The sequence below is a fragment of the Manis javanica genome, chromosome 5, assembly GCF_040802235.1.
Source record: "Manis javanica isolate MJ-LG chromosome 5, MJ_LKY, whole genome shotgun sequence".
NCBI classification, from domain to species: Eukaryota; Metazoa; Chordata; class Mammalia; order Pholidota; family Manidae; genus Manis; species Manis javanica.
Window position 1 is genome coordinate 79,400,133 of NC_133160.1, and position 25,277 is coordinate 79,425,409.

At 36.9% G+C, this 25,277-nt stretch overlaps 1 protein-coding gene across 21 annotated transcripts in view; it reads right to left on the reverse strand.

Moving 5' to 3' along the window:
- Positions 1 to 25,277, reverse strand: part of ANK2 (ankyrin 2) — a 351,461-nt gene that overhangs the window by 196,569 nt on the left and 129,615 nt on the right. For all 21 annotated transcript variants that reach the window (XM_037001140.2, XM_073237157.1, XM_037001145.2 and 18 more), the window contains exon 2: positions 15,446 to 15,547. In XM_037001140.2, the coding sequence (XP_036857035.2) occupies positions 15,446 to 15,547 (102 nt within the window). The remainder of the gene's footprint in view (positions 1 to 15,445; positions 15,548 to 25,277) is intronic.

Sequence of the window (25,277 nt, forward strand, 5' to 3'; positions counted from 1 at the left end):
TTAATTTAAATGTCATTTTCACCTGGTCTCATTCCTTTGGTTAATTTTGATTAGAAATGATAAATTATTTCTTTAGTATTTGACTTAACATGTGCTAAAGCAAACCATTACATGAAGCTCAAGGAAAGAAAATTATTAGAGCTACTTATAATAGTCATGGTTTAAAGAGATTTAAATATTAAATTTAAAAGTCAGCAGCAAATTATTTAAATAATAGCTAACACTCATGAGAGTTTAATCTTAGGTGTCAGGCTCAGTTCTAAGCTTTTAATTGCATCACCTCATTTAACTCTGAATTGAACATTATGAGTTACGAACTACCTGGGGCTTCTAGCTCAGAAACTGTACTCTTAACCCCTACAATTAAAAAATCTATGGACCCTGCATTATAATCCTATTTCACTTTCTTTAGACTTCAATATCTCATTAACTCTATTTGGAATTCTGTGGAATACAAAACATCTCAGCCTTTGATAATAAGTCGTTAATTAAAGAGAAAAATGATTTCCTTCAGGTTCTGGATATATAATGCCCAAATGTGTCAAAGTTAGAAAGGAATTCTATAATGTATTCTACAATGTTACAGAATCATATCCATGCCAAGGTAGCTAAATATAATTTAAAGCAAAAATGGAGGAAAGGAATTAGATTGGTTAACCCTTTAAATTTCTTACAGTAGTAAAATTTTGCTTCTCAGATCAGAGGACAAGTAATGAGAGTATAATTTCCAAAAGATTTTAAAGCAAATATCTAAGGCTAAGTCTTGTCTTTGTATATTTATCACTGACTCATTTAATATTTTAGTCAACTCATCTTAAAAGAGGGCATTAAAAACCTAGATCTTCTCTGTCTAATATAGAATTTACTAAGATTGGCAGGTAGGAGAAGGAGTGTTATCAGAATCAACCAGCAAACTTACTTTTTAATGAAACAAGAGCTCCCTATGGGGAAGCCCAAAGTGGATGTGCCTCTAAGGGCCAAGCAAGAGATTGAGGTGAGAGAGGGGAAGACCAGAAGTATCTCCAAGTGAAGGAAGTGAAAAAGGAGAAGAGAATCTAAAAAAATTCCACAACTCACTCTTTTTTTTTTGGTATGTTCTTTTATTGAACTATAGTTGATAAACAATATTATCTTGGTTTCAAGTATACAAATAGTGATTTGACAGTTATATACACTATTAAATCCTCATCCCAACTTAGTGTAGTTACTGTCAACATAGAAAGATGTTACAGAACTACTGACTGTATTCTCTATGCTGTACTTTCATACCCGTGACTATTTTATATTATGATTGTGATTTTGTGCCTCTTTATCGCCCTCACCCTCCATACTCACTCACCCCAACCCCTCCCCCTTGGTAAACACTCGTCACTTCTCAGTGTCTGTGAGTCTCTTGCTGCTCTGTTCACTTTGTTTTGTTTTCCACCCCACATTCTAGTATGTGCCCTGACCTTCTACTTCTAATGAAGCACAAGGGAGGAAGCAGTTTGGGACAACATATTAAACTCAGTTAAAAACATGGTACAGCTAATATAGACTAGAGAAAGCTAGGATTCAATAAATAATAATAACTGAATATCCATTATTCACATATTGAAACACTTACTACATGCCAAACATCATGCTCAGGGCCAGAGCTCCCTTTCAAGGTACCCATACAAAAGTCTAGTGGCATTACTAGAGCATTACAATGACATCTAATCTCTTGATTTTTTATGATTTTAATTAAAAATAAGGGAAATTGCATGCTGGACTCTGAGGAGATATGGGGAGAGGGAGAAGGAAAACGTCAAACAGCAAAAGCTGGCTTAGAGGAGTATTCCAAAAAATACAGTATTACTCTGCTTTCCATCCTTATAAAATGATTCCTACAAATCAGGTTCAATTTCAGGTTTGTCTGAGCCACACAAGCTGGCTTAGCCACTGTATTCTCTGAGCAATGACAAAATTTGGTTTTCTTTACAATCTATTCTGTGTTTTCCATATATCTTCCCCACAAGGCCTCTCATGTCAAGAATCCAATCCACTTCCCCTTTGTAACTCCTACACCTAATGCAGCGCCTTACCACATGACAAAGGATACTTCAGTACTGTCCCTATAATGGATGAGCTAATAAATACATGTACTGTAGGGAGATAAACAGCAGTTTGCTGAATATGTTCAGTTATTCTGCATTTTGTCAGTAAATGTAGCTGGTGCATGACAAGTCAGGTACAAATATGTCCATCTCCAGCCTTTGGAAATAAAATCAGAAAAAGTTCACTCTGAGGCTAAAACTGGTTATTAACATTGATATATGTAAGCAGAAATTAGACCCTAAGAGAAGCATTTACTCTAAGGTGGCTTTTCTCAGCCTGGAATCCCTGGGTGTGTTCTGTAGGATCTCAGAATTACCTGAGAATTTTTTAATTTGACATTTTCCTTTTAGCACCAATCTAAGAATAGTAAGAGAAGTATATTCTGGATCATCTGGATAATCACTTTTAAATAAATATCATTTAGCAATTTATTCTTCTTGGTCATGTTTATGGCTGTGTTGACTGATTCCAAGGGATCACTTAAGGGAAAACACTCAAATTTTACTGCAGTATTTCTCAAACTGAAGCATACATATGTATTCTCAAGGGTCCAAAAAAGAGTCTCCTTCTCTAAGTTGAAGAAATACTTTCTTAAGAGATGGGCCCTTCCATCTTATATATATATATATGACCCAAGTTATATGTATGTGTATATATATATACATATACATATACACATATAACTTGGGTATTTCGATCTACAAAGCAGAATAGATGCTCAAGGAGATACAACTACAATCTTTCTAAGTATTAGAAGTTTGTCTCTCAAAGGATTACAAATTGTCTGAAAGAAATAATGACAATTTTTGTTAAGTTGGCAGGAATAAACTTGCTAGTACTTGTCCAGAATTTGTCCATCCAGCCACTCTAGTTTGAATGAAATCATTAATGGTGGCCAGCCCAACTTTTTGCTAATTAAATTCTAGCTAGCTGTCACTGTCAGAGGTATAATTTGGTCTCCTGAGTGAGTATGCACAATACAATGGGTTTTCTCATGTATAATTTGAGCTCCAAGTAGTCTCCCTCAGAGTTACAGAAATATGTTGTGAAGATTGTATGTATAAAGTATGCAGCACAGTGATGAGCATTAGTAGGCATGCAACAAATACAGCTTGATATCATACATATTGTTATTTCCAACTTCAAAAATGGGTAATTGAAGTGACTAGTTTAAGGGACAGAATGATTTAAATGATTGGCCCAATGTTCATTAAATTATCCACTTAATAAATACTAACTGGATACCTATTATGTGCAATCTGGATCATCTTCCTTCCAACCAAGTGCTCTTTTCATTAAACAACACTGAAGCTTACTTTCTACTTTATACATCATGTAAGTCAGTGGTATTCTCCCTTCCCCCTAAATTTAATTTAAACCTTATTTACATTGGTATGCTAAGTGAACCTTTCTTTGTAAACCCCCTAATTTTCCTGTGTTGCTATTGTTTCAAGATCCCAGTTTGTGAGACTTGCACTCCTTATTGCATATTGCTAAATTTTTATCTGTGTATGCAAATGGTTAATAAGAATCTCGTGTCTTCTTTAGAGACATAAAAATATCACTAAATGGAGTTGTTAAAAGGAGCTGTAGAGACCATCACTAATTTGATGTCCAAACTAGTAATTCCAAGGGAACTTGAATAACAAATCTCTTGATAAACTTCTGGTAGTTGCTTTGGATAAGAAAATATATTCTCAACTCATTGATAAATTGCTTCTTTCCCTCCCAACTTCCTTCCTGTGCCTCCCATGGGCACTATTGCTGTCTTCCCTCATTCCTCAAAGGAAATACTGCTCATAAATTCTATAATAAACCTCTTTTAAAAGAGTAGCAATTGCTCACTCCAGCAATGATTTCACATACCCACTAAGATGCTGGGCTTCATTTCAGACTGTCCCCATTGCTCACTCCACTCTGCACAAAGAATTGTTTTCTTTTTATTGATAGCTTTTCCTGTTGTTCTTGGGGATGGGGATTCTGGGGACAGGGGCTTTGGGGAGGCGAGGGAGTACCTGCTCTAAGATGTGCCCTTATGAGCTCTTTTGTTCATCTATATTTTGGACTCTTTCCTCTTACCCTGAATACTTTTGATTTTTGAGGGAATAGGCTGAAAAGAAACTGGGTAATGGACTGAAACCAGTCACCCACATCAAGTTAACAGTCATACACACGCAGGTTCATCAACAAATGTGTAGCTGCTGATCATGCCCACCTCAATGGACACCACTTCTTAATACTCAACTGCCAAGTTCTCTTCTACACATTTATTTCCTATATTTCTAAGAATTTGAAGAAGTTACCATCTAAAATTAAGGTTTCGTTTTTTTACCACTGCTCCTTATTCCAGGACAGAGAAGACCTTGAAAAGACTAGAGGTAACAGGATTTGGATTACTTCTTCACAATCATCAAAACAGACACACAGACATACACATGCAAGCATGCACACACACAATAAAAGAGAAAAGAGAGAAATCCATGAGGGCAAGCAAGGATGGGAAAACATCTATACAGAGAGGAGAAGAAAGACAGTTAGAAGTGCACAGCAAAATAAGAGAATGCTAGACCATGAGCACGTGAAGTCTCAGCTACTGCAAAGGGGCCAGATGATTTTTAATGGCACAAAGAAAATAACCAAGCAGGAAAATGACAAAGCAGGAATGGCATCTATGTCTCATATCTCACACATCCCCCGGGTTTGGTTATAGTGAATACTGAAGAGCTGTATTGAATATATTTGGATAAAGATCTTCCCTTTTTGACCTTCAATAGCAGAAATCAAGGTAAGATTCCAGAACTCCATGGGCTCCCGGTTAGACTCCCCCACCCCTGTATCTTCCTCCAGATGACCCCCCCAGTCTCACCATCACTGTCCGATTGGGACCATATGGACTACCCTTTATCCCTGCTTGTGCTAGGCACCAGGTCAATCTTCATCCCTCCAAATACAAAACCCTTGAATGACTCTGTCTCTGATCACCTCCCATTTCCTGAATTCTTATACTAAGTCCTATAAAGCACATGAATACAGGTATTAGCAACATCTCTGTATCCTAAATCTTTTCTCTGAACACTCCCCTTAACATTTTTGCTCTAAATGAAACCCGAAGTTACTGCTGCCCTGAAATGTACTCAAGTGATAGATATTTACCCAACACATGCCAATTAATTACTGAGCCCAGTGAAGCTGTACTTGTGCTCCTTGCCCCTCACTGCTCTTCCAAACTGGATTTCCTCCTTTTTTCCTTTTTTTTTTCACGAACCTCCAGCTGCCATCAGCCTGTATCTTCTAGATACTATCCTTTGATAACCTTAACTTCTAGTTCATTGCCACTTTCTCCATCCAACACACACAAAGTTAATCTTTCCAAAACTCCAGTCTTCCAGGTTCCTAACTTCTCTGCCAATGACTTTTCCTTTTCTCTACCTTATCTACTCGCTTCCATGGTCATACTCTAGGCCTTGTCATTTCCAATAATAGAGCCTTCCTCCAGGATCTTACCTTCAAGCATCCAACCCTTCAACCACCATTTACTCCCTTACCCTGATCCCACTGTAATAACCTTGAACCTGACACCTAGAGTCTGCTCACCTTTTCACAATGCTCATCTGTGTCCTCATTCAGCCTAAATTTCATAAGAAATCTTTATAATTATCTTATTCATTCCCCTGTAAGCATTCTCAGTTTGTTCGCCTTTGTCTAGTTGTACCATTCATGCTTGACTAAACCACATTCCTGCCAGTATATATGTATATGTGTGTGTGCATACACACACACACACACACACACACACACACACACACACACACACACACACATACACACACACACAGCGGATCCCATGCTTGAATGTGGCTGCAGAAGGACAGAAGAACATACATACATGCTACTTGATCATGATCCTTAAGAGGACCCTTAATGCTGCCTGGCAATCACAGTGTTACCTTAATTACTCTCTCCCACTCACCTAGATGATTATTTTACATCTCTCTCCTCAATCTCCATCATCTCCTTTCCTATCTTTGGTTAGCTATGACCTTGACTCAGATTTCATTGAAAAAATAGAAGCAATTAAAAGAGAACTTTCATTCCACATCCAGCTCCCAGCACCATATCCACACTACTTCCTGCTCCTTTATCCAAAAGCCCTTCCTTTCCCTCAACTATAATGTTCTTCCTGAGGGCCAGCTCTTCACCTAGGCTGCTTTTGAACCATTGATTTTCCTTCCTCTGCTGATTTTTTTCCACCAATGAAACAAAAATGCTACCATTTATTTCATATCCTTAAAAAAGGCCTCTCTTGATCCCACTTCTTCGTTCAGCTACTTCACTTCTTCCCTTCATAGAAAGGGTCCTTGAAGTACCACTTGGTCTGCCCATCACCTACCAAGTCAACTCCAGTCACACCTACTCCCCACCACTCCCCCGAAAATGTTTTTATCAAGTCATCAGCTACCACCACATTACCAAAGCCATTGTTCCTTTCCTCATCTTATTTGATCAACCACATTTTGGAGCTTATCATTTCCTCCATCTGAAAATAATTGTTTCACTTGGCTTTCAAGACACCACGTTCTCCAGGCTCCCTCCTACTTACCTGGGCCCTCTTCCCCACTCTTCCCCACCCTCCTCCTGGCTCCTCCTCGCCTTCCTGACCCCTAAAAGTTAGCATGCTTAGTCCTTGGATCGCTTCAGTTTTCCCACAGACACTCCCTCTTTTCGTGGCCTCATCCAGAGTCAGTTAAATGACACCTACACACAGAGCACCCCAAATTATGCACCCCTGGCCAAAGCCTTTCCTGAGCCCCAGACTGATATATCTACTTGATTACTCAATACCTTGGATAGCAAATAGACAAACTGAACTTAACATATTCATAACTGACCTTCTGATTATTCTCTCAAACCTGCTCACCACAGTCTTCCCCACCTCAGTTAATAAAACTCTAACCCTCGTTATTCTCCTTGCCACCCCGACAGTCATCTCTGACACTTCTCTTTTCTCTCATCCTACTCTGCCGCCTGTCAGTCCTACTCGGTTACCCTTAGTCACTCTCTCCCCCACTCTCCTCAATGATTATTCACACCTTCTCTCTCCTCTCAGTTGATCCCAACCTTTAACTCTGACTCCTCTCTTTTGCTCTTGTCTTACATGGAATCCGCCAACAAAATCTATCAGCTCTATTTTCAAAATATATCCCAAATTCAACCACTTCTCCCGACTCCTCCTGCCTGCTGCCCTAGTACATAACACCTCATCTTTCACCTGAAGTATTAGAAAAGCATTCCCTCCATCTCTCCTTGCTCCATTCCAGTCTGAGGGTCACTATTAAAACTTAAGTCAGTTTATATCACTTCTCTTCTCAGAATTAAAGCCAAAGTTCTTAAAATAGCCTACGAGGCCTTACATGACTTGTGCTGCCTTCAGCTCTCCCCTCACCTCCTACTTCTCTTTCCCTCTTTCATTCTACTCCAGCTACACTCACCATCTTTGTGAGCCTTGAACAAACCAGTCATGCTCCCTTCTTGGGGCTTTCTTGCTTGTTAAGCCTACTTCTAAAATATACTCCTCCCAAAGACTGCAGGGCTTCCTTGCTCAAGTCTGTCAGGCCTTCTGACCATCCTACCTAACACACCCTTCCCTCCACTCCCTCTCCTTCCCCCCTGCTCTACTGCTCCCCCTGTCATTTACTGATGCCTCTCTCTCCACATCTTCTACTTTTTTTCCTTGGTGATTGTCTCTCTCCAGTCAAGTTCTAGATTGTGAGCTATGAGAGCAAGGTTTTTGCCTCTCTCTTCACTGCACCTAGAACAGTGTTTGCACATAGTAAGCATACAATACAGGCTGGGGTAAACAGAATAACAAATGGTGAGTTGTATTCAAATTGGCAGAAAGAATGCTATGATTATAATAGCTGAGATGAGTTAGGGAGAGTGGAGTGCCTGCCTGGGGTTATGTATTAAAATCTACATCTTTTGATCTTAGGAAGAGAGCACTTAAAAGAATTCCCAGAATATAAATTGTTCTGTTCCAATGCGAACCACTATAGTGGAGTACTTAGGGAGACAGTCACAGGAATAATTTGCATGAAGTTACCCCTGTAATTTTTTAAATGAAATATGGGTTGCATTTCAAACATCTTCATAAATCTGTGGTTATAAATAGAGACAACAGGTTTTAGAGCTATGCACAAGCAGTTGATGAAAAGTCTCTACTGGAATTACTTTACATTGAATAACTATCAACACTAAAAATTCTAAGGGCTCAAAATGTTAGACAGTTATTATTCAAATCCAATCCGAATCAGCCTTCCTCAGTGTAGAGCAAGGACTAGTACTAATGCACTGAAGAAAATTAGAGAATAATACAGAATCCAAAAGCAAAGGGCATACATTTACCAGAACCAGGCAGAGGTACCACCTCGTTTCTTCTAAATGAGTGGTCAATAATAGACATATGAATATACAACTATATTATTTACACATATATTTGTGCTTCATTTAACTGGTTAGAGAACTGTACACAGTTTATTCCATATTCCATTCATTCTATGAATTCCATTTTCAGTTATTCACTTTTGCTGTCTTTATTAAAGTCCCAAGCTAACAGAATTGTTTATGGCATTTTAAATGAGAGGTCCAGACCAGATAGACCCAAATGGGATCTGTAAAAAAAGATTTAGTTTCAGAAAAAGATTTTAGTTTATTGTAACTTAGATAAGCAGTCACTATTAACCAATTGCTACTAAGCATAATCTTTTCTACTTCATGAAACAGGCTGTGAGAATACCTTTTATGTTTTGTTCTGCCTATGAGAATCAGCAGCATTTCTGCTGAAACTTAGAGAATCAATATAAAAATGTTCCATTATTATAATAAGGCTTATCATTTGCTAATATTTATTGAATGCTTTCTCTGCTATAAGCATCTTGCAAACATCTCATTTAATTACCACAACAACCTTATGACTTCAGTGTTGTTATAACTGTTTTAAAGTTGAAGAAAATGAGTCCAGAAGTTGACTGCCCAGGGCCACAGAGCAGTTAAGTGGACAAAATGAGAATCTGGATTCCAGCATCCACATTTTTAATGTGACTTCTAAAAACGCTTTGTGGTCTGAGTCATTACTGTGTGAGCATATGAGAGAGTCACTGTTGGGTGTACTTCCTTGATGGTAAAGGCCTGCTATTTTAGGATCATTAATATCATTATGAAAATGGTGCTTTGACCATGCCTTCTGGTTTTAAGAAAGGAAACACAGGATCTTAACTGATCATTCTGGATCCTCTCCACCTCAGTGGTAAATGGTCAAAACCAAACATCAGGACACTCTAAGAACTGTTAACCTTTAGTGTCATACTTAGGATTATATCATAAATGATAAGTGATGCCCTTTAATTGGAAATCACTGTAATGAAACCAATAAGTTTTATACATGGTAAAAAGTATTTGAACCTTCTGAGGCTTTTACTGACTTGTAACTGGCTGTAAGTTTTTTAAGGTTATAAAGTCTATTTTTAATGTCTGAATGTTAACCATGTTTATAGCACTATTGTATTATGAACCATTACTAAATAAGAGAATCATAAGTATACATGAGTTTCAGAAATAGGGAACAAATGCTAAGGTTTATTCTTTTCTGAATAAAGAAGAGATAATAAATAAATTACTAGTTTAATCTTTTAAAGAAACTGAAATTAACAAATTTGTAACCACTTGGAAAAGAGAAAGGAAGACAAAGTTTGTTTTTTTAAAGAAACTGTCTTTTGCCAAATCTATGAATTTTTCCCACATCCTTTAAATGATTAGAAGCCAAATCATTTGGGGATTACATTTCAAAATTCTCATGGTCACTATGAAACCAATTTACAAAGAAAAACAATTTCATCCAAATTTCAGTTTAGGAATCTTAGTATGCCAACACGTGTGATATTTTTTGAAAGCTGGTGCAGCCCAGATTGCCTTTCATTGAGAAATACGACAGGGTACAGGAAGTCCTGGTTCTATGTTACAAGTCTTAATGCTCCTGAGAAACTCAGGCTTAGAAACAAAGTAGAGAACACTTTGAGCTTTTACATATTTACATATAGCAATATTTTGGCTGAAGACTTGCCTTTGTGCCCTCCTAGGTGTTTGAAAATTATTTTGTGTTCCATATTTTATGAGTTTTAGTAGTAATCCTGGTGGTGGTGCTCTTTGACTTAACAGTTCCTCTAACTGCCATTATGTTAATCTAAGGATGATTAAAAGTTCTTCTTATATTAACAATGGCAGGTTAAAAATTATACTGAGCTTCAAGATAAAGGCCACTGTACATTCTGAAGGGGAGAGCCAATCATCTCAGACAGGTGTCCTGCAGTAGGAAAAACCTGTACAGGGAAGACAGAGCTGTGTGATCTTGGCAACATCACTTAACCACTTGTGGGCTCAGTTTCTGCACTTGTAAACTCAGGAGAGTGCATACTTCTTAACATTTGTCTGCTGCTTGACAATTATATTACATGTAAAGCTCCCAGCACAGTCTGATACATAATAGCTAATTTGTTACCATTATTCACTTTGTTTCCATAATCTCTATTCATGTACATTCTTGAACAGTAGTAAGAACCAACACCAGACATTCACTTTATACCTACTAAATTCAGATGATTAAGGAGATTCAGTCTCGTATTTTGTGTAGAGGTCAATTTTAATTACTCTCATTCTTGGTGAATTATATACAGTGATTATAATTAGAATATACAACTTAAGAGAGTCCTTTCATATTTCATAATTTAATTTACATTGCAAACAGTGATGTAAGATGGAATGTATTGTTGTTACTTTAGAGATCAGAAAAATGTCACTTTCTGCATTGAAATGACTTGATCAAAGTGAAGACAGAAACCTGCACCTTTGACAGCCAAGTTTTGTGTGGTTTTGTGACATTATGCTGTTTTCTCACAAAAATAAATGTTTCTCCCTTTTGTAATAACATGTTAGAGTGGACAAATGGCTACTACAAGAAAAATATGTTAGACTACTGAAAACTTTTTGAGGTAACTGAAGAAGTTAGGTCAGTCTATAAAGCAAATAAGAACTGAATATTTCCTGCTGAGAAATCATTTTTCTTAAAAAACCTAAAATCTTACATATAGTTAATATAGTTGTTATACTTAAGACTGATGTAGAATTGGTTTGACTGAGGTTAACTTCATTTTCTTTAGGTTTGTTTTTTGGCATGATTTGTGTTAATTTACCTAAATGAACTAACTGTTTCATTCCCCAGTCTTCAGCATATTACAAAATGAAATTGCATTAGAAAGTTAGTGCATTGATATTAAAATTTGATAATGTATTTAATATACTTTTTTAAAATGTAAGGTAATATGTTATCATTATAAAATATTTCACTCGAGACAAGTGCTGGGCATAGAAGCCACAGGGCATAAATCTGCAAAGAAGTAAAAAGCTAACCTTTGCAAACAATATGGCTTCTCTCTCACTTACCAACTTTACATTTCCCTGTATGGCCCCGGAAGATGACTGGTTAGCCAGAGACGGGTAAGATTCCTCAAGGGAGGAACAACCTAAGACAGGCACAGTCGCAGGGGGGCCATCAGGTGAGAATTTGGGGATCAACAGAGGTGAGGCTCAGAACCTCACCCCCCCTGCTTTGAGAGAAATCTTCTGCATCCGTGGATGTCTTGCTGCCCTTGTCTAGCCTGGATTGGTGCTTGGTCCGTAGGCACACACCTGATCATCTGATCATCTATATTTGCCTTCTTGCAGCACTAGACTGTGTTTTCTGCCTTTGTCTTGCGTCTACCTACCACTTCAGCATTTTATTAAAAATAAAAATAATAATAATAATGGGAGAAGTGTGGGATCAACATATAAATCAAGTACAAAAATCAAATGAATATTCATATATGACCTGATGGTTTGTAGGTCATATTGCATGATCAAAGCCGAAGGTTTCTGTGATGACTGCCCTTGTACTGTTCACCATGTAAGAATTTATTCACTCTGTAAGAATTCGTTCACCATGTAAGAACTTGTTCATTATGCTTCAGAAGATTGGAGACTGACGAGAATTGGGCTTGGGATGGATTGATGATTGTACATTGAGCATTGACCCCCCTATACTGAATTTTGTTGTTGTTAACAACCATTTGATCAATAAATATGAGAGATGCCCTCTCAAAAAAAAAAAATAATAATAATAATAATATTTCATACTCAATCTCCTAGGTGTTTTTGGAAGAAGTTGATATATTCATATGGAAATTTGGATGTTCTTGCTATTTTTAAAACAGCTAAGTTCAAATTATTTGCTCAAGAGAACACTAAAAACATATTTTAAAAAAGATTTATAATGGAAAATAAGGTGGATAAGAATTTTAGATGCAGGATATGAATATCTTATGAATACACTGGGATCAAGGAGCCTGGCCTTACTTCAGAACTTTTTCTTTGGCCTTACCAAGAGCAATGTAAGGTCTGAGATTCTATCTTACTTACAAGCTAAAAACAAAACTGCTACTGTTTGATGACTCTGGGCTGGCAGAAGATACAAGTCTCCTACCAAAAACAAACTACTTCATAATTCCAGCAAAAGCAGCCACTGAGTGTCAGCAGGTTGCTTGTGCCACTTCTCTATGCTCCCTTCGCAATCCAATAGGGGTGACACACAGGACCAGTGATGGATGTCTGTGCATGCTCTGGGTTATGCTAAAGAAGAGCACTGAACATTTTTCCAATGAAGAAATACAGATGGCCAACAGGCACATGAAAAGATGTTCCATGTCGCTAATCATCAGGGAAATGCAAATCAAAACCACAATGACATATCACCACACACCAGTCAGAATGGCCACTATCCAAAAGACAAGAAATAACAAATGCTGGCGAGGATGTGGAGAAAAGGGAACGTTCCTACATTCCTACACTGTCAGTAGGAATGTAAATTAGTACAGCCACTGTGGAAAGCAGTATAGAGGTTCCTCAAAAAACTAAAAATAGAATTACCATATGACACAGTAACAGCATTCTAGGAATTTACCCAAAGAAAACAAAATCCCTCATTCAAAAAGATATATACACCCCTATGTTTATTGCCATATTATTTACAATAGCCAAGATATGGAAGCAATCAACATATCCAGCAACAGATGAGGGGATAAAGAACATGTGGTACATATACACAATGGAATATTATTCAGCCATAAAAAAGAAATCCTGCAATTTGCAACAACATGGGTGGACCTAGAAGGTATTATGTTCAGTAAAATAAGCCATATGGAGAAGACAAATACCATATGGTTTCATTTATATGTGGAATCTAAGAAACAAAATAAAACAAAATGAACAAAATAGCAGTAGACTCCTAGACACTGAGAAGTGACTGGTAGTTACCAGGGTGGGGGATGGGTTGGGATCAGTGGGTAGGTAGGGTGAGGGGGATTGAGAACTCAATCATAATATTAGTCAGTCACAGGAATGGTAGTACAGCATGGAGAATATAGCCAATGATTCTGTAACATCTTGCTATGTTTACAGATAGTAACCACACTAGAGGGGGTGAGGATTTAATAATCTGTGTAACTATTGAACCACTGTGCTGTATAGTTGAAACCAATACAATATTGGGTATCAACTATACTTCAATAAAAAGAAAGAAAGGAAGAGAAGGAAGAGAAGGGAGGGAGGGAAGGAAGGGAAAGAAGATAGGTAGGTTCTGAGAAATAATAAAGAATACTGACTTGGGGGATTCACAGCTTCTATAAAAAGAAAAAACAAGCCTACTTTTTGTCTGGAGGGAGGTGTTACCTAATCCCTCAAAGTTGCTCCCTGCAAGCACACCCTTAAAAATGGCCCAGATAAAGAGTATTCAGTGTCTTTCATTCTTGTCAGACCCAAAAGAATATGCTGGAATGCTCAGGTGACAGCAGACTGCCTTTCCCAACAGCAAGCAACTCTCAGCAGTGTTGAGAAAGACATTCCTCTAAAGGACAAGGCACAACTGCTATCAGGGACAATGCTCTCTCTGCTGGTGACTCAGGAGGAGCAAGGGAAGTCCTGCACCTTTGAAAAGCCTCTAGGTGATTTTGATGTGACCACTTCTCTGTTCTAAGCCCTGGTGGCCGTAAGAAGTTTTGGGGGTGGGGAGTGCCATGACCATATTTTTATTTTAGAGAGTTAAGTCAAGGCATAGTGTGGAGAGTGACCAGAGTAGACAAGATGCAGAAGACCTAATTATGGAGGCTGTTGTGACAACCATGGGGAGCAACCGTGGGGTGATTCGAGTTAACACAGATTTGGATGTAGAGGATTGACCAAAAGGGGAGTGCCAGACTGGACGGGGGTTGGTGAGGGGTGGAGAACTGTTGAAACTGACTTACTGTTGAGGAAATCAGCAGGTAGGAATGTGAGAGGATAGGAAATTTCAGTATGAGAAGGTATCAGTTTCAGTTTTTGAAAAGTTGTAGTTGAAAGATGTACTAATTTCAGGGGACTAAAGATTGAATTTAAGTGGGCTCAATATATATATATATATATACCAGGATAGGAACAGACCTTCTCTAGAATATTTAGAGTCCAACAGTGAAATTTACCTTCTGTTAACTTAGAATTAGCCAGGATTATTCACTTCCCATTCAGCTCTGTCACACACACACACACACACACACACACACACACACACACATACTGTGCAACTGTGCCAACAATAGCCAGCACACTTTTGTGAATACTAGAGTCCACAAGACATTTTAACTCACAGCATAAAAAGCTTAGTCAAGAATAGCACAAAAATCTCAACAACCCTAGGACCAAATAATACCCAAAATGTATACGGTCTAAAGTCCTCATCAAATGGATGTGATGAATGAATAATCCAAACACTTCATTTAAGCCAGTAGTTTCAACCTCTTCTCATCCCAGTTCATATCTTGAAACTGATTAGGGGGAAAAGGAGGGAGTTACTTTTATTTTATCCTCTTCTTTCTCTGTCCCAAATTGTAACAGTTAGTTATTCATGAATAAAAGGCATGCAGCAGAAAAGAAAAGAAGCCAGAGTCTGGATAACATCATTCTTGGTCAACATCCCAGCCAAGAGTGGCCCAGATCTTTTCACAGACAAAATTGACATTCAATTATTATTTTTGATCTTTCTATTTTGCCAGCAATATTAGTTCAGATATAAACATCTGAGGTTTCAAAAGCTTGGTAAGGGGGTAAAAATGGACTTTCTGAAGTTTGAATCAGTGGTGTTTTAGCAAATTCAATAAAGACAAAAATTAACATTGCGTTCTTGGAATGTATCTACAGACAATGAGTATTTCTTCATTGCATACTACAGAGCCCGTTGCCAAGCTCTTACCTGATTGCAGGTGTTGATGTCTATGCCCCCCTTCAGATATTCCACTACTTTGTCAAGGTTGCCGGCTCTAGCAGCTCGAAGGAAGCTGGCATTGCTGTCAGACTGTGAGGAAAAAAAAAAAAGACCTTTAGTGAATTACTGATAAAATAAAAACATATTAAAGATAGAAAGACAAGAATGTTTATACTGCATGTCAGAAAAGAAGATTCACTTGCAAAATATTTCAGTACTGAGTTTAAAGCATTGAATAATAATTCACAGTAAAAGGTAGCAATTCACAATTATTCTAGACAGTTGTTTCAAGGTATTGAAAGTCAATGGAAAATATAGTCTGTTATATTGAAAAGTGTAAGAGAATCATTAAAATGAAAATAATTGCTATTGCTTTATTCTAAATCTTCAGCCATATTTGAAGATGACTTTGTACTACCCCCAAGCCCACTGTTACTCTTTCATCTTAGCTTCAGAGACTCTGAGCCTAATGTCAAGCCAAAAGGAATCAGAAAACGGAAAAAAATTAAAGGCACTGAGTGTATTCTTTCTCTTCCTTTATTGTTCAGTTTTCACATGGGGCTGGTGGGTGATGCTGAGTGTGGGTCACTTGGCAGTCATCTGTCCTCATTACAGGCAGTACCGGGAAGCTCTGAGGATGCTTTGGGGAAAGAAGATACACTAGCTGGCAGGTGTGGACGGGGCTGACGCAAATTTTGTGATCCTGGTGATTTTAGGAAAACAAGATTAAATGCAAACCAGCTGACATAATACCAAATTAAAATTTCTTTCTAAAGATGATCTTTCTTGATGCAGACCTCTGGCTAAGTCCTCATCTTACTCCCACTCCCATCAAAATCGGATCCTGGGAGGATTAGCTGCATTTTTCCCACAAAACGTCCTGAGGAGAGCTGGTCCAGGAATTGGGCTACAGTCACCCTGCTTCTCTGGCTTCCTACAAAGCCTGACTTTCAAACCTTAACACAGTAGCGATGTTAAGCCTTTTGTGAGGTTCCAAGACACTTACATAATTTTCTAAGTCTTGCATTATAATACCTGACTAAAGGGAAGGCGGTAACATGAACAGGGACGTAGTTGCCCTACTAGGAAGCGAGAGCAGGTGTGGCGGCTCTCCGGCCGGCATCTCCTCCGCAGGCGACACTGCCTTCCTCCCTTGAAAAATGTACTTGGCAGGGGCTTTTGGCACACTCTCTCAGATCTCCTTATTACGACTAGTGATGATGTACAGAGACAGAAATGGAAGCATTTTCTCTGGGAGTCTCATATATGGGATGATTTGCATACTGGTAAAATGATTTACACATGGGAAGGCTGAAAACCCTAAGACTAAATTACCCCACATTTAACCCAAATACCATAATGGCTTATATGTTTGCAAATCACCTAATTTATGAAGCGTTGAGAGGTCTGAGTGAAATCTATACGTCTGGAATCCACAGCCTGACTCTTTAGAAATGTGTCTCCCCATTCCTCCCCATCCCCATGCTTCCCGAAAGCCCATCTGTGGCAGGCTGCCCTCGTCGTACCTGCAGTGCTGCAGGGACTGGGGTGTGACTCACTTTAAAATGCCTAGTCTGTGACATTATTCTGCAGTTTGCGGCAAATAACTAAATTCCAGGAAGATGTTTCCCCCACGGGTTCTTTGCCACAGCACTTACGGGTGAAACAGAGCCCTGTGCATTATGTTGTGTCAGTAACTCATGAGAAATATTACTTATTACAAAACAACAAAAATTAAATACTAGTAGGTGACCATTAGAAAGTATGACATCATTTCTCATATGTAGTTTAAAAATAGTAGTAGTTCTATGTGCTGTATGTTTATACATTCAAGATTGTGCTTAGAAAGTACTTCCATCTTTTACACAAGGCTTCCATTACAGGTGACATTTATTTAGGGTTCAGTGTGGGCACAGAGCTAAGGAGTCAGTCAAATGCATTATATTATTAATACAATAATACTACCACGAAGAAGCTATCTTTATGCTGATTGAATAGGTGAGGAAAGGTTTAGAAAGTTTCCAAGCTCACACATTACTCAATGGAAGACCAGAGATTTAACTCACATTAATCAGCCTCAAAACCATATTACCTGCTATTCTACCTCACCCCACCAAAACACCAAAGAAGATGTTTCTACAGATACCTGACCTACGAGCTACAGGTTTACATCATTTGTGATAACCATGGTATGTCCTTGGTCTACATACTCTGTAAATCATAGACTTGCTAAACAGAGTGTCTTAGCTGGTGAGAGAATTCTTGGCTAAAATCCCTCCCTCATATCTATCAGCCACCTATGTACCTAGAAAAATTCAGAGCTGACTTGAAACAAACTACCTAGAAACATATTAATTTGGGAATGAGGAAAAAGGGGGTAAAGTACACACCCCAGTGACTGTTTCTACATGCCTGATATGATTAAACTCAGGAACTAAGATCAGGGTGCTCCACCATTCATGTAAAAAAAAAGAAGTCCGTGAACAGGTAGAGCCAGAAAGGAGCACCTGGTCCAAAAGGGTGAAGAAACACCTGTATACAGCACTGTAAGAGCCTAGAGGGGGAGATGTTGGCCTGAAGCGGGCTGCAAGTGTCCCTGAGGAGCACGTTCTTCGGACCTTCTTAGGGACCGGGCATGACACTGAGGATTGCTTTTGCTGTGATTGATTTTCATAACTGTGTTTCTCTTTTCTGAGTCAAACTTCTAAAAAGTAGATTGCAAGTCTAAGACTTACAGCCAAGCCCTGGAATCTTAGAAAAAAAAAAAAGTTTCCAGTATTCTGGAGGGCCTAGACCCAATGGGAATGTAACACCTGAGCCCTCCTGCCAGGACTTCTTCAACAGCTGAGTGATACTAGACTTTGTTTTAAGTGAGATTCTTCTGGAACCCTGTTAAGGGACTTTATTCCCAAAGTGAGAAAATGCATTAAAAATGCATTTTGCAAATGCAAATAAATGGATGTATTATGAAATGTTTCCAGAACATGGGTGTAAAGAATAAAATTAAATTAGATTTCAAAATTTACGTATAGATATTGACATTATTGAAGATGAAAAGTAGAGACCTTCATGGAAATACATACTGTTCTCTAGCTTCCACGTAGACACAGGCATGTTCCACACTACAATGAGGTCAATCTGTGATTAAAACTCTTGACATGAGAGCTTAGGATAAACAGGAGTTAGTCTATCCTTCAATCAACAGAAGGATGAAAGAGGATTCAGGGACTCATGGTGAGAGATGCAGCAATTTTTACCATGCTGTGTTTCCCTCTCCATGACAAAATAAGAATTTCAAAATTAAGTGTAAGCAGAGGGAAAAGTATGTGTTCAAAATAGACTGATGCCTCCTAGCTCAACCAGCAGATTTCACACATAAAGGCACAATAAAGAGAGAGTGAGGCAATAGCAATTCCTGTGGGGGAAAGTCTCAGACAAATATAAGATTAACTTCTTTCTGCATAGCTGCTTCATGTCCCTAGGACTCTCAGATCCTGAAACCAGTTGTATTTATGCCTGTAAAGTCTAACTCTGAACAACAAATTCAAATGCTGAGCCCACTTACTCTCTGCAACAGATGGATGTCATTAAAACTTGCCCCCTTTTCAACCCTAGTGTGGCATCTCAAGCCAAGGAAGAAAAATTTCCTCTTAAATTCTTCTTGACACAGTTCTGTATGTTTTTTTGTAACTGAATGTTAGAAAAACAGCATACTTTCTTAGCACCCAGCAGGATGGCCATGAAAGGCAAGGAGGAATGTGTAATCACAGAATCACATTATATCCTAAAGGAATGCTTCCCTAAAGGGTCTAGGGGCATATTCATAGGGACCCAAAAGTTTGCTACAATTTTTAAATTGTGTTCACAGGTCAATGAATGGCTAGATGGCTACCCTTTAACTGAGTACAACCATTTAATTTTGGTATATGCTTTTTGTTTATAATTCAGGGCATAACAAGTGAGGTAGAGGTGATATAAATATGCATGATATGCAAGAAGTTTTGCTGTAATCCAGAGATTGGTCAGAGAATCTGGTCATCATACACAGCAGGAAAGTACTGACATAAAAACCAAAAGAATTTTAGCACAGCAGTCAGTGCACATTAAAGTTGCAAATAAACATAAGGCTTGGATGCTATTTTTGTGCTGTCCAACTTGCATCAACCATTAGCAGTGAATGCAATAGGAAATCCACAGTGAAACATTTTTCAGTTCCAACTTTAGCTCTTATTAGGTATACATCTCTACTACAATGTTAATCACATCTCAAAGTAAATAAAGTGAGTTTTAAATGATTATCAAATGTCATGCGATTAAAAGTGACATTGGCAAATTTCTCTGATAGCTCTAAGATTTATTATTCTGAAGTAGGAAACAAAATCTTAAATGTATTAATAATAGTTAATATAACTTCGTTACAAAGATGTTCTCTATGTTGTTTTCAATAAAGTCCAATTCCGAAGTATATTAAATTATAGAATTTAATTCTATAATTAAAATTAAAATTAAAGAGGTTAAATCTTCTTATTAAACTCAATTTCTGTAATTTAGCCTTAGTTCTATCCATTCTACTAAATTGGTGTCATTTATTTTAATAATATTCTGGTGCTTTGTTTATGCTTAATTTGTAAAATTTTCTGTTCAGCAATGATCTAAGACTTTAAGGAACTTTATGTAGTTTTGTTTTTATACTTAAATTAACACTATGATGAAAACAACAATGCTGGAGGACATGTATTTTTTTATACTTTAAAAGAGTTTAATACATTATTCAATTTTGAAAAGCACTAGTCTAACAGTGGGACTCAGCCAGCAACCTCTATTAGCTGAGAGACAGTGAAACAGGCACCTCCCCTCCACACAGCCTCTGGCTTGGAGTGTACCCTTCACAAATATTTGCTGAATATTCTTGTGGAATTTGAAGAATTTGCCTATTTTCTTAAGATGCAGTTATTCCTTTGTAAAAACAGGGTCATTTACCTGTCTACTCTGAGATCCACATTTGTATAGCAATACAAAATAAATAACATTTATTAAAATAACCTGAAGGGGAAAACCTTAATATGAACATCATGAAATACAGGACATTTCTACAGTTCCATAGGTCTTTCCCCAGGAATGTTGGATAAGTAGAACCCTGTTCAGCAAATCACAAGTTACATGAGCTCAGGTCTTTATGCATCTCGTTGCTGAGGAAATTAAATACGAGGATCTGACAGTGCTCAGCCCAATGTCAGGCATATAGAACACTTAACTGGGTTTGTTTTATAATTGTGTTTTTTCTTGTAAATGATAAATACAAATCAACAGTGGAAAATCAAAGTATAGATGCATACACATGATCTTCTTTAAATATGAAGGTGGTTGCCAGAAGACCAAGAGTATTTGAAAATACTCTGATGTGTGCGGGTGTGAAAGGATAAAGAGGAGCCAGAATGGGTGTGTTCGGTCTTTCTCTAACAATGAAGATTTTACAAAACACACTTTTTGTGACATACAAATGCTTTTATGTAAATAATCATACTTTTCTATAGGGGCTGCTGGATTGTTTGAAAATTTAGTTCTTTTGGTACCTCAAATTGTTGTCACCATCTTGTCATATAAGCCAAAATTTCGGGGTGAGGGGCAAGAGAGAACTGGTTACTAAATGTACTGGGATAGCTTTCAAAAGAATTCCACAAGTTTCCTTCCTACAGTTAGAACACATAAGTGACAGGTAAACCACTTTATTCTACAAAAATCTAACTTGATCATTTCTTTTCTGCTCTCACTAGTAAAATCTGCCATAAACCACAAATTTGAAAACTTTAGCTCAAACATGCATATTCATCTACATTTTTAGTGTCATTCCAATAGGTCTTTAGATTGCTACTAACTTAAAAATACTACAGGTGATTTAATATTCAGACAGTTAATGGTACTACCCCAAAAGCTGTTCTTACTATAGCGACCTATGTACTAAGAAAATTGGTTCAGACATAGGTGTTCATACTTTTGAGATGTCATGTAAGATAATTATTAACACAAAAATTGAGAATCGGGATCAGAACAACATCTAAGTTTAACCGGTAAATTATGACTGAGTATTTTAAGCAAATGGCTTTTTTGCTATATGAGATTATTTGAAATTGTTTTTCACTAGCACACTAGATAAATTATTTCATTCATCAATGCTTTCCCTAAGAGTATCATCATTGAAAAATAAGAACCACCTACAGCTTAACAACTCAATCCCTTTCCAACATTAAGATTATTTTGCAATACTATGCTGAGATTCATGAATCCCTCAGAGAATTCTTATAGTTTAAAAGAGAGCAAAGCTGGAATATTATACAGCAGTGGGAATAAGAATGAATGAACCATATCTATATGCAATATCAACATATCTCACAAAAGTAATGTCAAGTAAAATAGGTCAGACCCCAAAAAGACATCTTTATGATTTCATTTATCTAATATAAAAAACTGGGAAAACTAACAATCTTTATTGTTACAAGTCATAATAGTAGTTTCCCAGAAAAGGGCTTCTTCTTGTTGGTAATGTTCTAGCTCTACTTTCTTGTTCTGGGTGTTGTTAAATGGGTGTGTCAGCTTTCTGACAAATATCAAGATGAACATTATAATTTATAGTTTTTGTATGTATGTTATAACTAAATGGAACATTTACTTAGAAAAGATGGTGACACTGAAAAATAAGTTGTTTCTAACTTACACAATGGTGACAAAATCACTAAAGAGTAAACAGATTAAAAAAATAAGTTATTCAAAAGCAGTATCTTTTTCTCAGTGGAGACAATTTTTCTAATGCAGACTATGCATATTATGAAAGACTTCTAATGAAAATGATATGTGCATGTATTTAAAGTACTACACAGTCTAAGAGACAGTAAAGATTACTGAGTACCCACAATTTTGTTCTTTAACTGGAAAAAAGGTTTGATAACTCAAATTTTAGAGCATCTTTTTAGTGGTTACACTCTATTGAGGCTTTGTAATTATAAAAACTGTGTGATTCTCTTTGATCATACATGAGTTACACTCTTCACTTACTACTAGTGACAGTTATTCTGCTTTTCCCATCCTTTGTATTTATTGGACAAATAGCACTTCTCCAGTCTTCAAAATGTTTACTGCAAATCCATGGTGACTAGATCTGGTTCACAGATCTCAGTTGCTAAACCTTCTAAGATAAATGTAAGTTCTTAGAGACAATTTTATACCTTAAAAATTTTGTGTACATTCACTCTTCTGTGACATTTTCCTGAAAACTGAATTAAAATATTAATAATGTGATAGTACCTTCTTCAGTGAATTAGAATTACTACCACAAGAACACATAAAACCTAAATTAGTAGGAACAAAACCCCTAAACCAGAAATGTTATAATACACATTTGATAATTATTTTTGATAACTATTATATATATCTCAAATTTCTTATGCGATCTGGAAATTTTTAACAAATGTAAGTAAATATTTGAAGAATAATTGAACAGAAGGAGCATGAATTCCCCAGTTAGTATTCCATGACACAGAAGTCTGACTTGAAAAGTGACTTTGTTTTGCTGACATGAGACTTTAGAAAATGTTTCTGGGCCTAGCTTCACAGCAAAGATGCTTGTCACCATGATACACATTGCAGCTTTTCCCAAAATGGGACCTTTTATAAAGGTAGATGGAAAATTCCTTAAAGTGCCTATAATTCTCAGTTTCCTATTAAACTTTACAGTGAACTGAAAATTTAAGCAACTTCTCCTCAGACAGAAAATCAAGAGGTTTTGATTACTTGTATTCCACACATTTGTTCCACCTATGACTCAAACACCTACAGAACTCAGAAGTTCCATCACTAACTACAGTACGTCCATTTTTTTTTTGAATTTAAATAGGAAAATATAAGTTTGTAAATGGAAATACCTGTGGCTCCTTTTACAACATTTACAAATCTGTACTAAGAAAATCAGAGTAACATGGGAAATGTTTTGCTATAGCTGTGGGTTGTATGGCAGTTTAAATAATTTGAGATTTATTTTAAAAATTAATTGAAGAACACTGCAAGTGAATACTTCAGATCTTTTAAAGGGTTAAGATAATCTTCAGGAGGCTTCAATTACATAACAGATTTAAGACATTCCTGGCTTCAGTTAGGTAAGCACCTTAATGATTGCTTCAGCTGTTAAACTATTTCATGAGTTAATATTTAATATTTCTCCCTGAAGAGTCTATCATACTCCCAGAGAATGGCATTGATTAGGAGACTATGACTCCCCACTTTTGCTATTTGTGCCACTTGACTTGAGAGATATTCTGGAACTTCATGGCTTAATGCCATATATGATGCCTAACGCTACCGTTTGAGTTGATACATTTGAAAAGTTCTGCTTACTTTTCTATGTTCAAAATGCTGACAGTGCAAAGGTAAGCAAAATGTTCTACAAATCCTATAGTTAACATTATTGTTTCTCCATATATCTCCTAATATTTTCAATAGTTAAAGTAACATGGAACTCATGACATTTAACATGCCAACAACAAAAAGAATGAAAACTTGGAACTCTACAATAAAGTTTAATAATACATACTGCAACTATATATGATTGAATTCTTAACAGTTCTCTCATTGGTTGGTATTAATTGTGTGTGAAATAATGAACAAATTATTTTTTTAAATAATCTGTATCTCAGACCTAATCTCTTTCCTAATTTCCAACTAGCTGAACATTTCTGTAAAAATGTCCTGCCAGCATCTTAAACTCAACATTCCTCAAAGGTGCCAAACAAGAGTTTATCAAGATTTTGTGTAGTTTTCACAAATTTCTGAAGGAATTACCTTCTGGCCCACCACTGGTCATAAAAAGAGTGGGATTTACAAATGAATAATGAACAACTATAGTGAGATTTGGATGAGGAAGAAAACAAGAGAAAGCTTTTGACATAATGGGTAATCACAGTTTATCAAATTCTTTCTTTAAGGAATCTTCTCTAAACAAAACTCTTTTCATCCTCTGACTAATCAGCATGTTAAAATATTACAGGACATTTAGGGGGTAAGATAGAGTTCATCCACTTCTACACTTAAGGATCAGGATAAATGGACTCAAACAGGGGTTAGTCTCCCTTGAAGGCTCTTAGAACTGTCAGGATATGAATAAACAACCCCAACCAAGTAAAAATATCTTTCATCAACTTTTTATTATCCAGGCATCCTACAGTGTTAATTTACTATTGCCCCCTTGAGGTAGGCACTGCATTTTTATCCCCATTGGTCTGATTATTCTCCATTTTCAGACCATCTGGTCTGAAGCAGACATCACTCACATAGAAGTAGCTTTATGACAGCATGGATGGGGGCTGACCGCACCCCATGTACTGCACACATGGAAAAGTATATTGCTTTTTTTCACACTGATTTATTCAGGATTGAACAAAACATACATCCTTGCAATGAGAGCTTCACAATGGCTTATTTTATAATTTGGCATCTCTTTTAAAAGAACTCACATATATTTTTCTATCATGATATATATCCTTACACCATTGATCTTCATGTAGCCCTGTTAAGATGCACATGGAAATATAGAAAGAACTTTTCTTTACAACAGCCTAAAGTGCAACTGTAAATTATCAGATTGATTTTTCTAGGACATATCACTTAATTACAGCTTAACAACCACAGACTGTGACAACCTGACTCTCTTGTTTAAATGCAGTTCAGAATTCATTTATACCATTTCAAAAGAGATACCACTTTAGAGCAAATGCATTAGTTACTCAACTCAAATTTATTTTCACTTGAGCATATAGATTCTGTGGTATTAGTA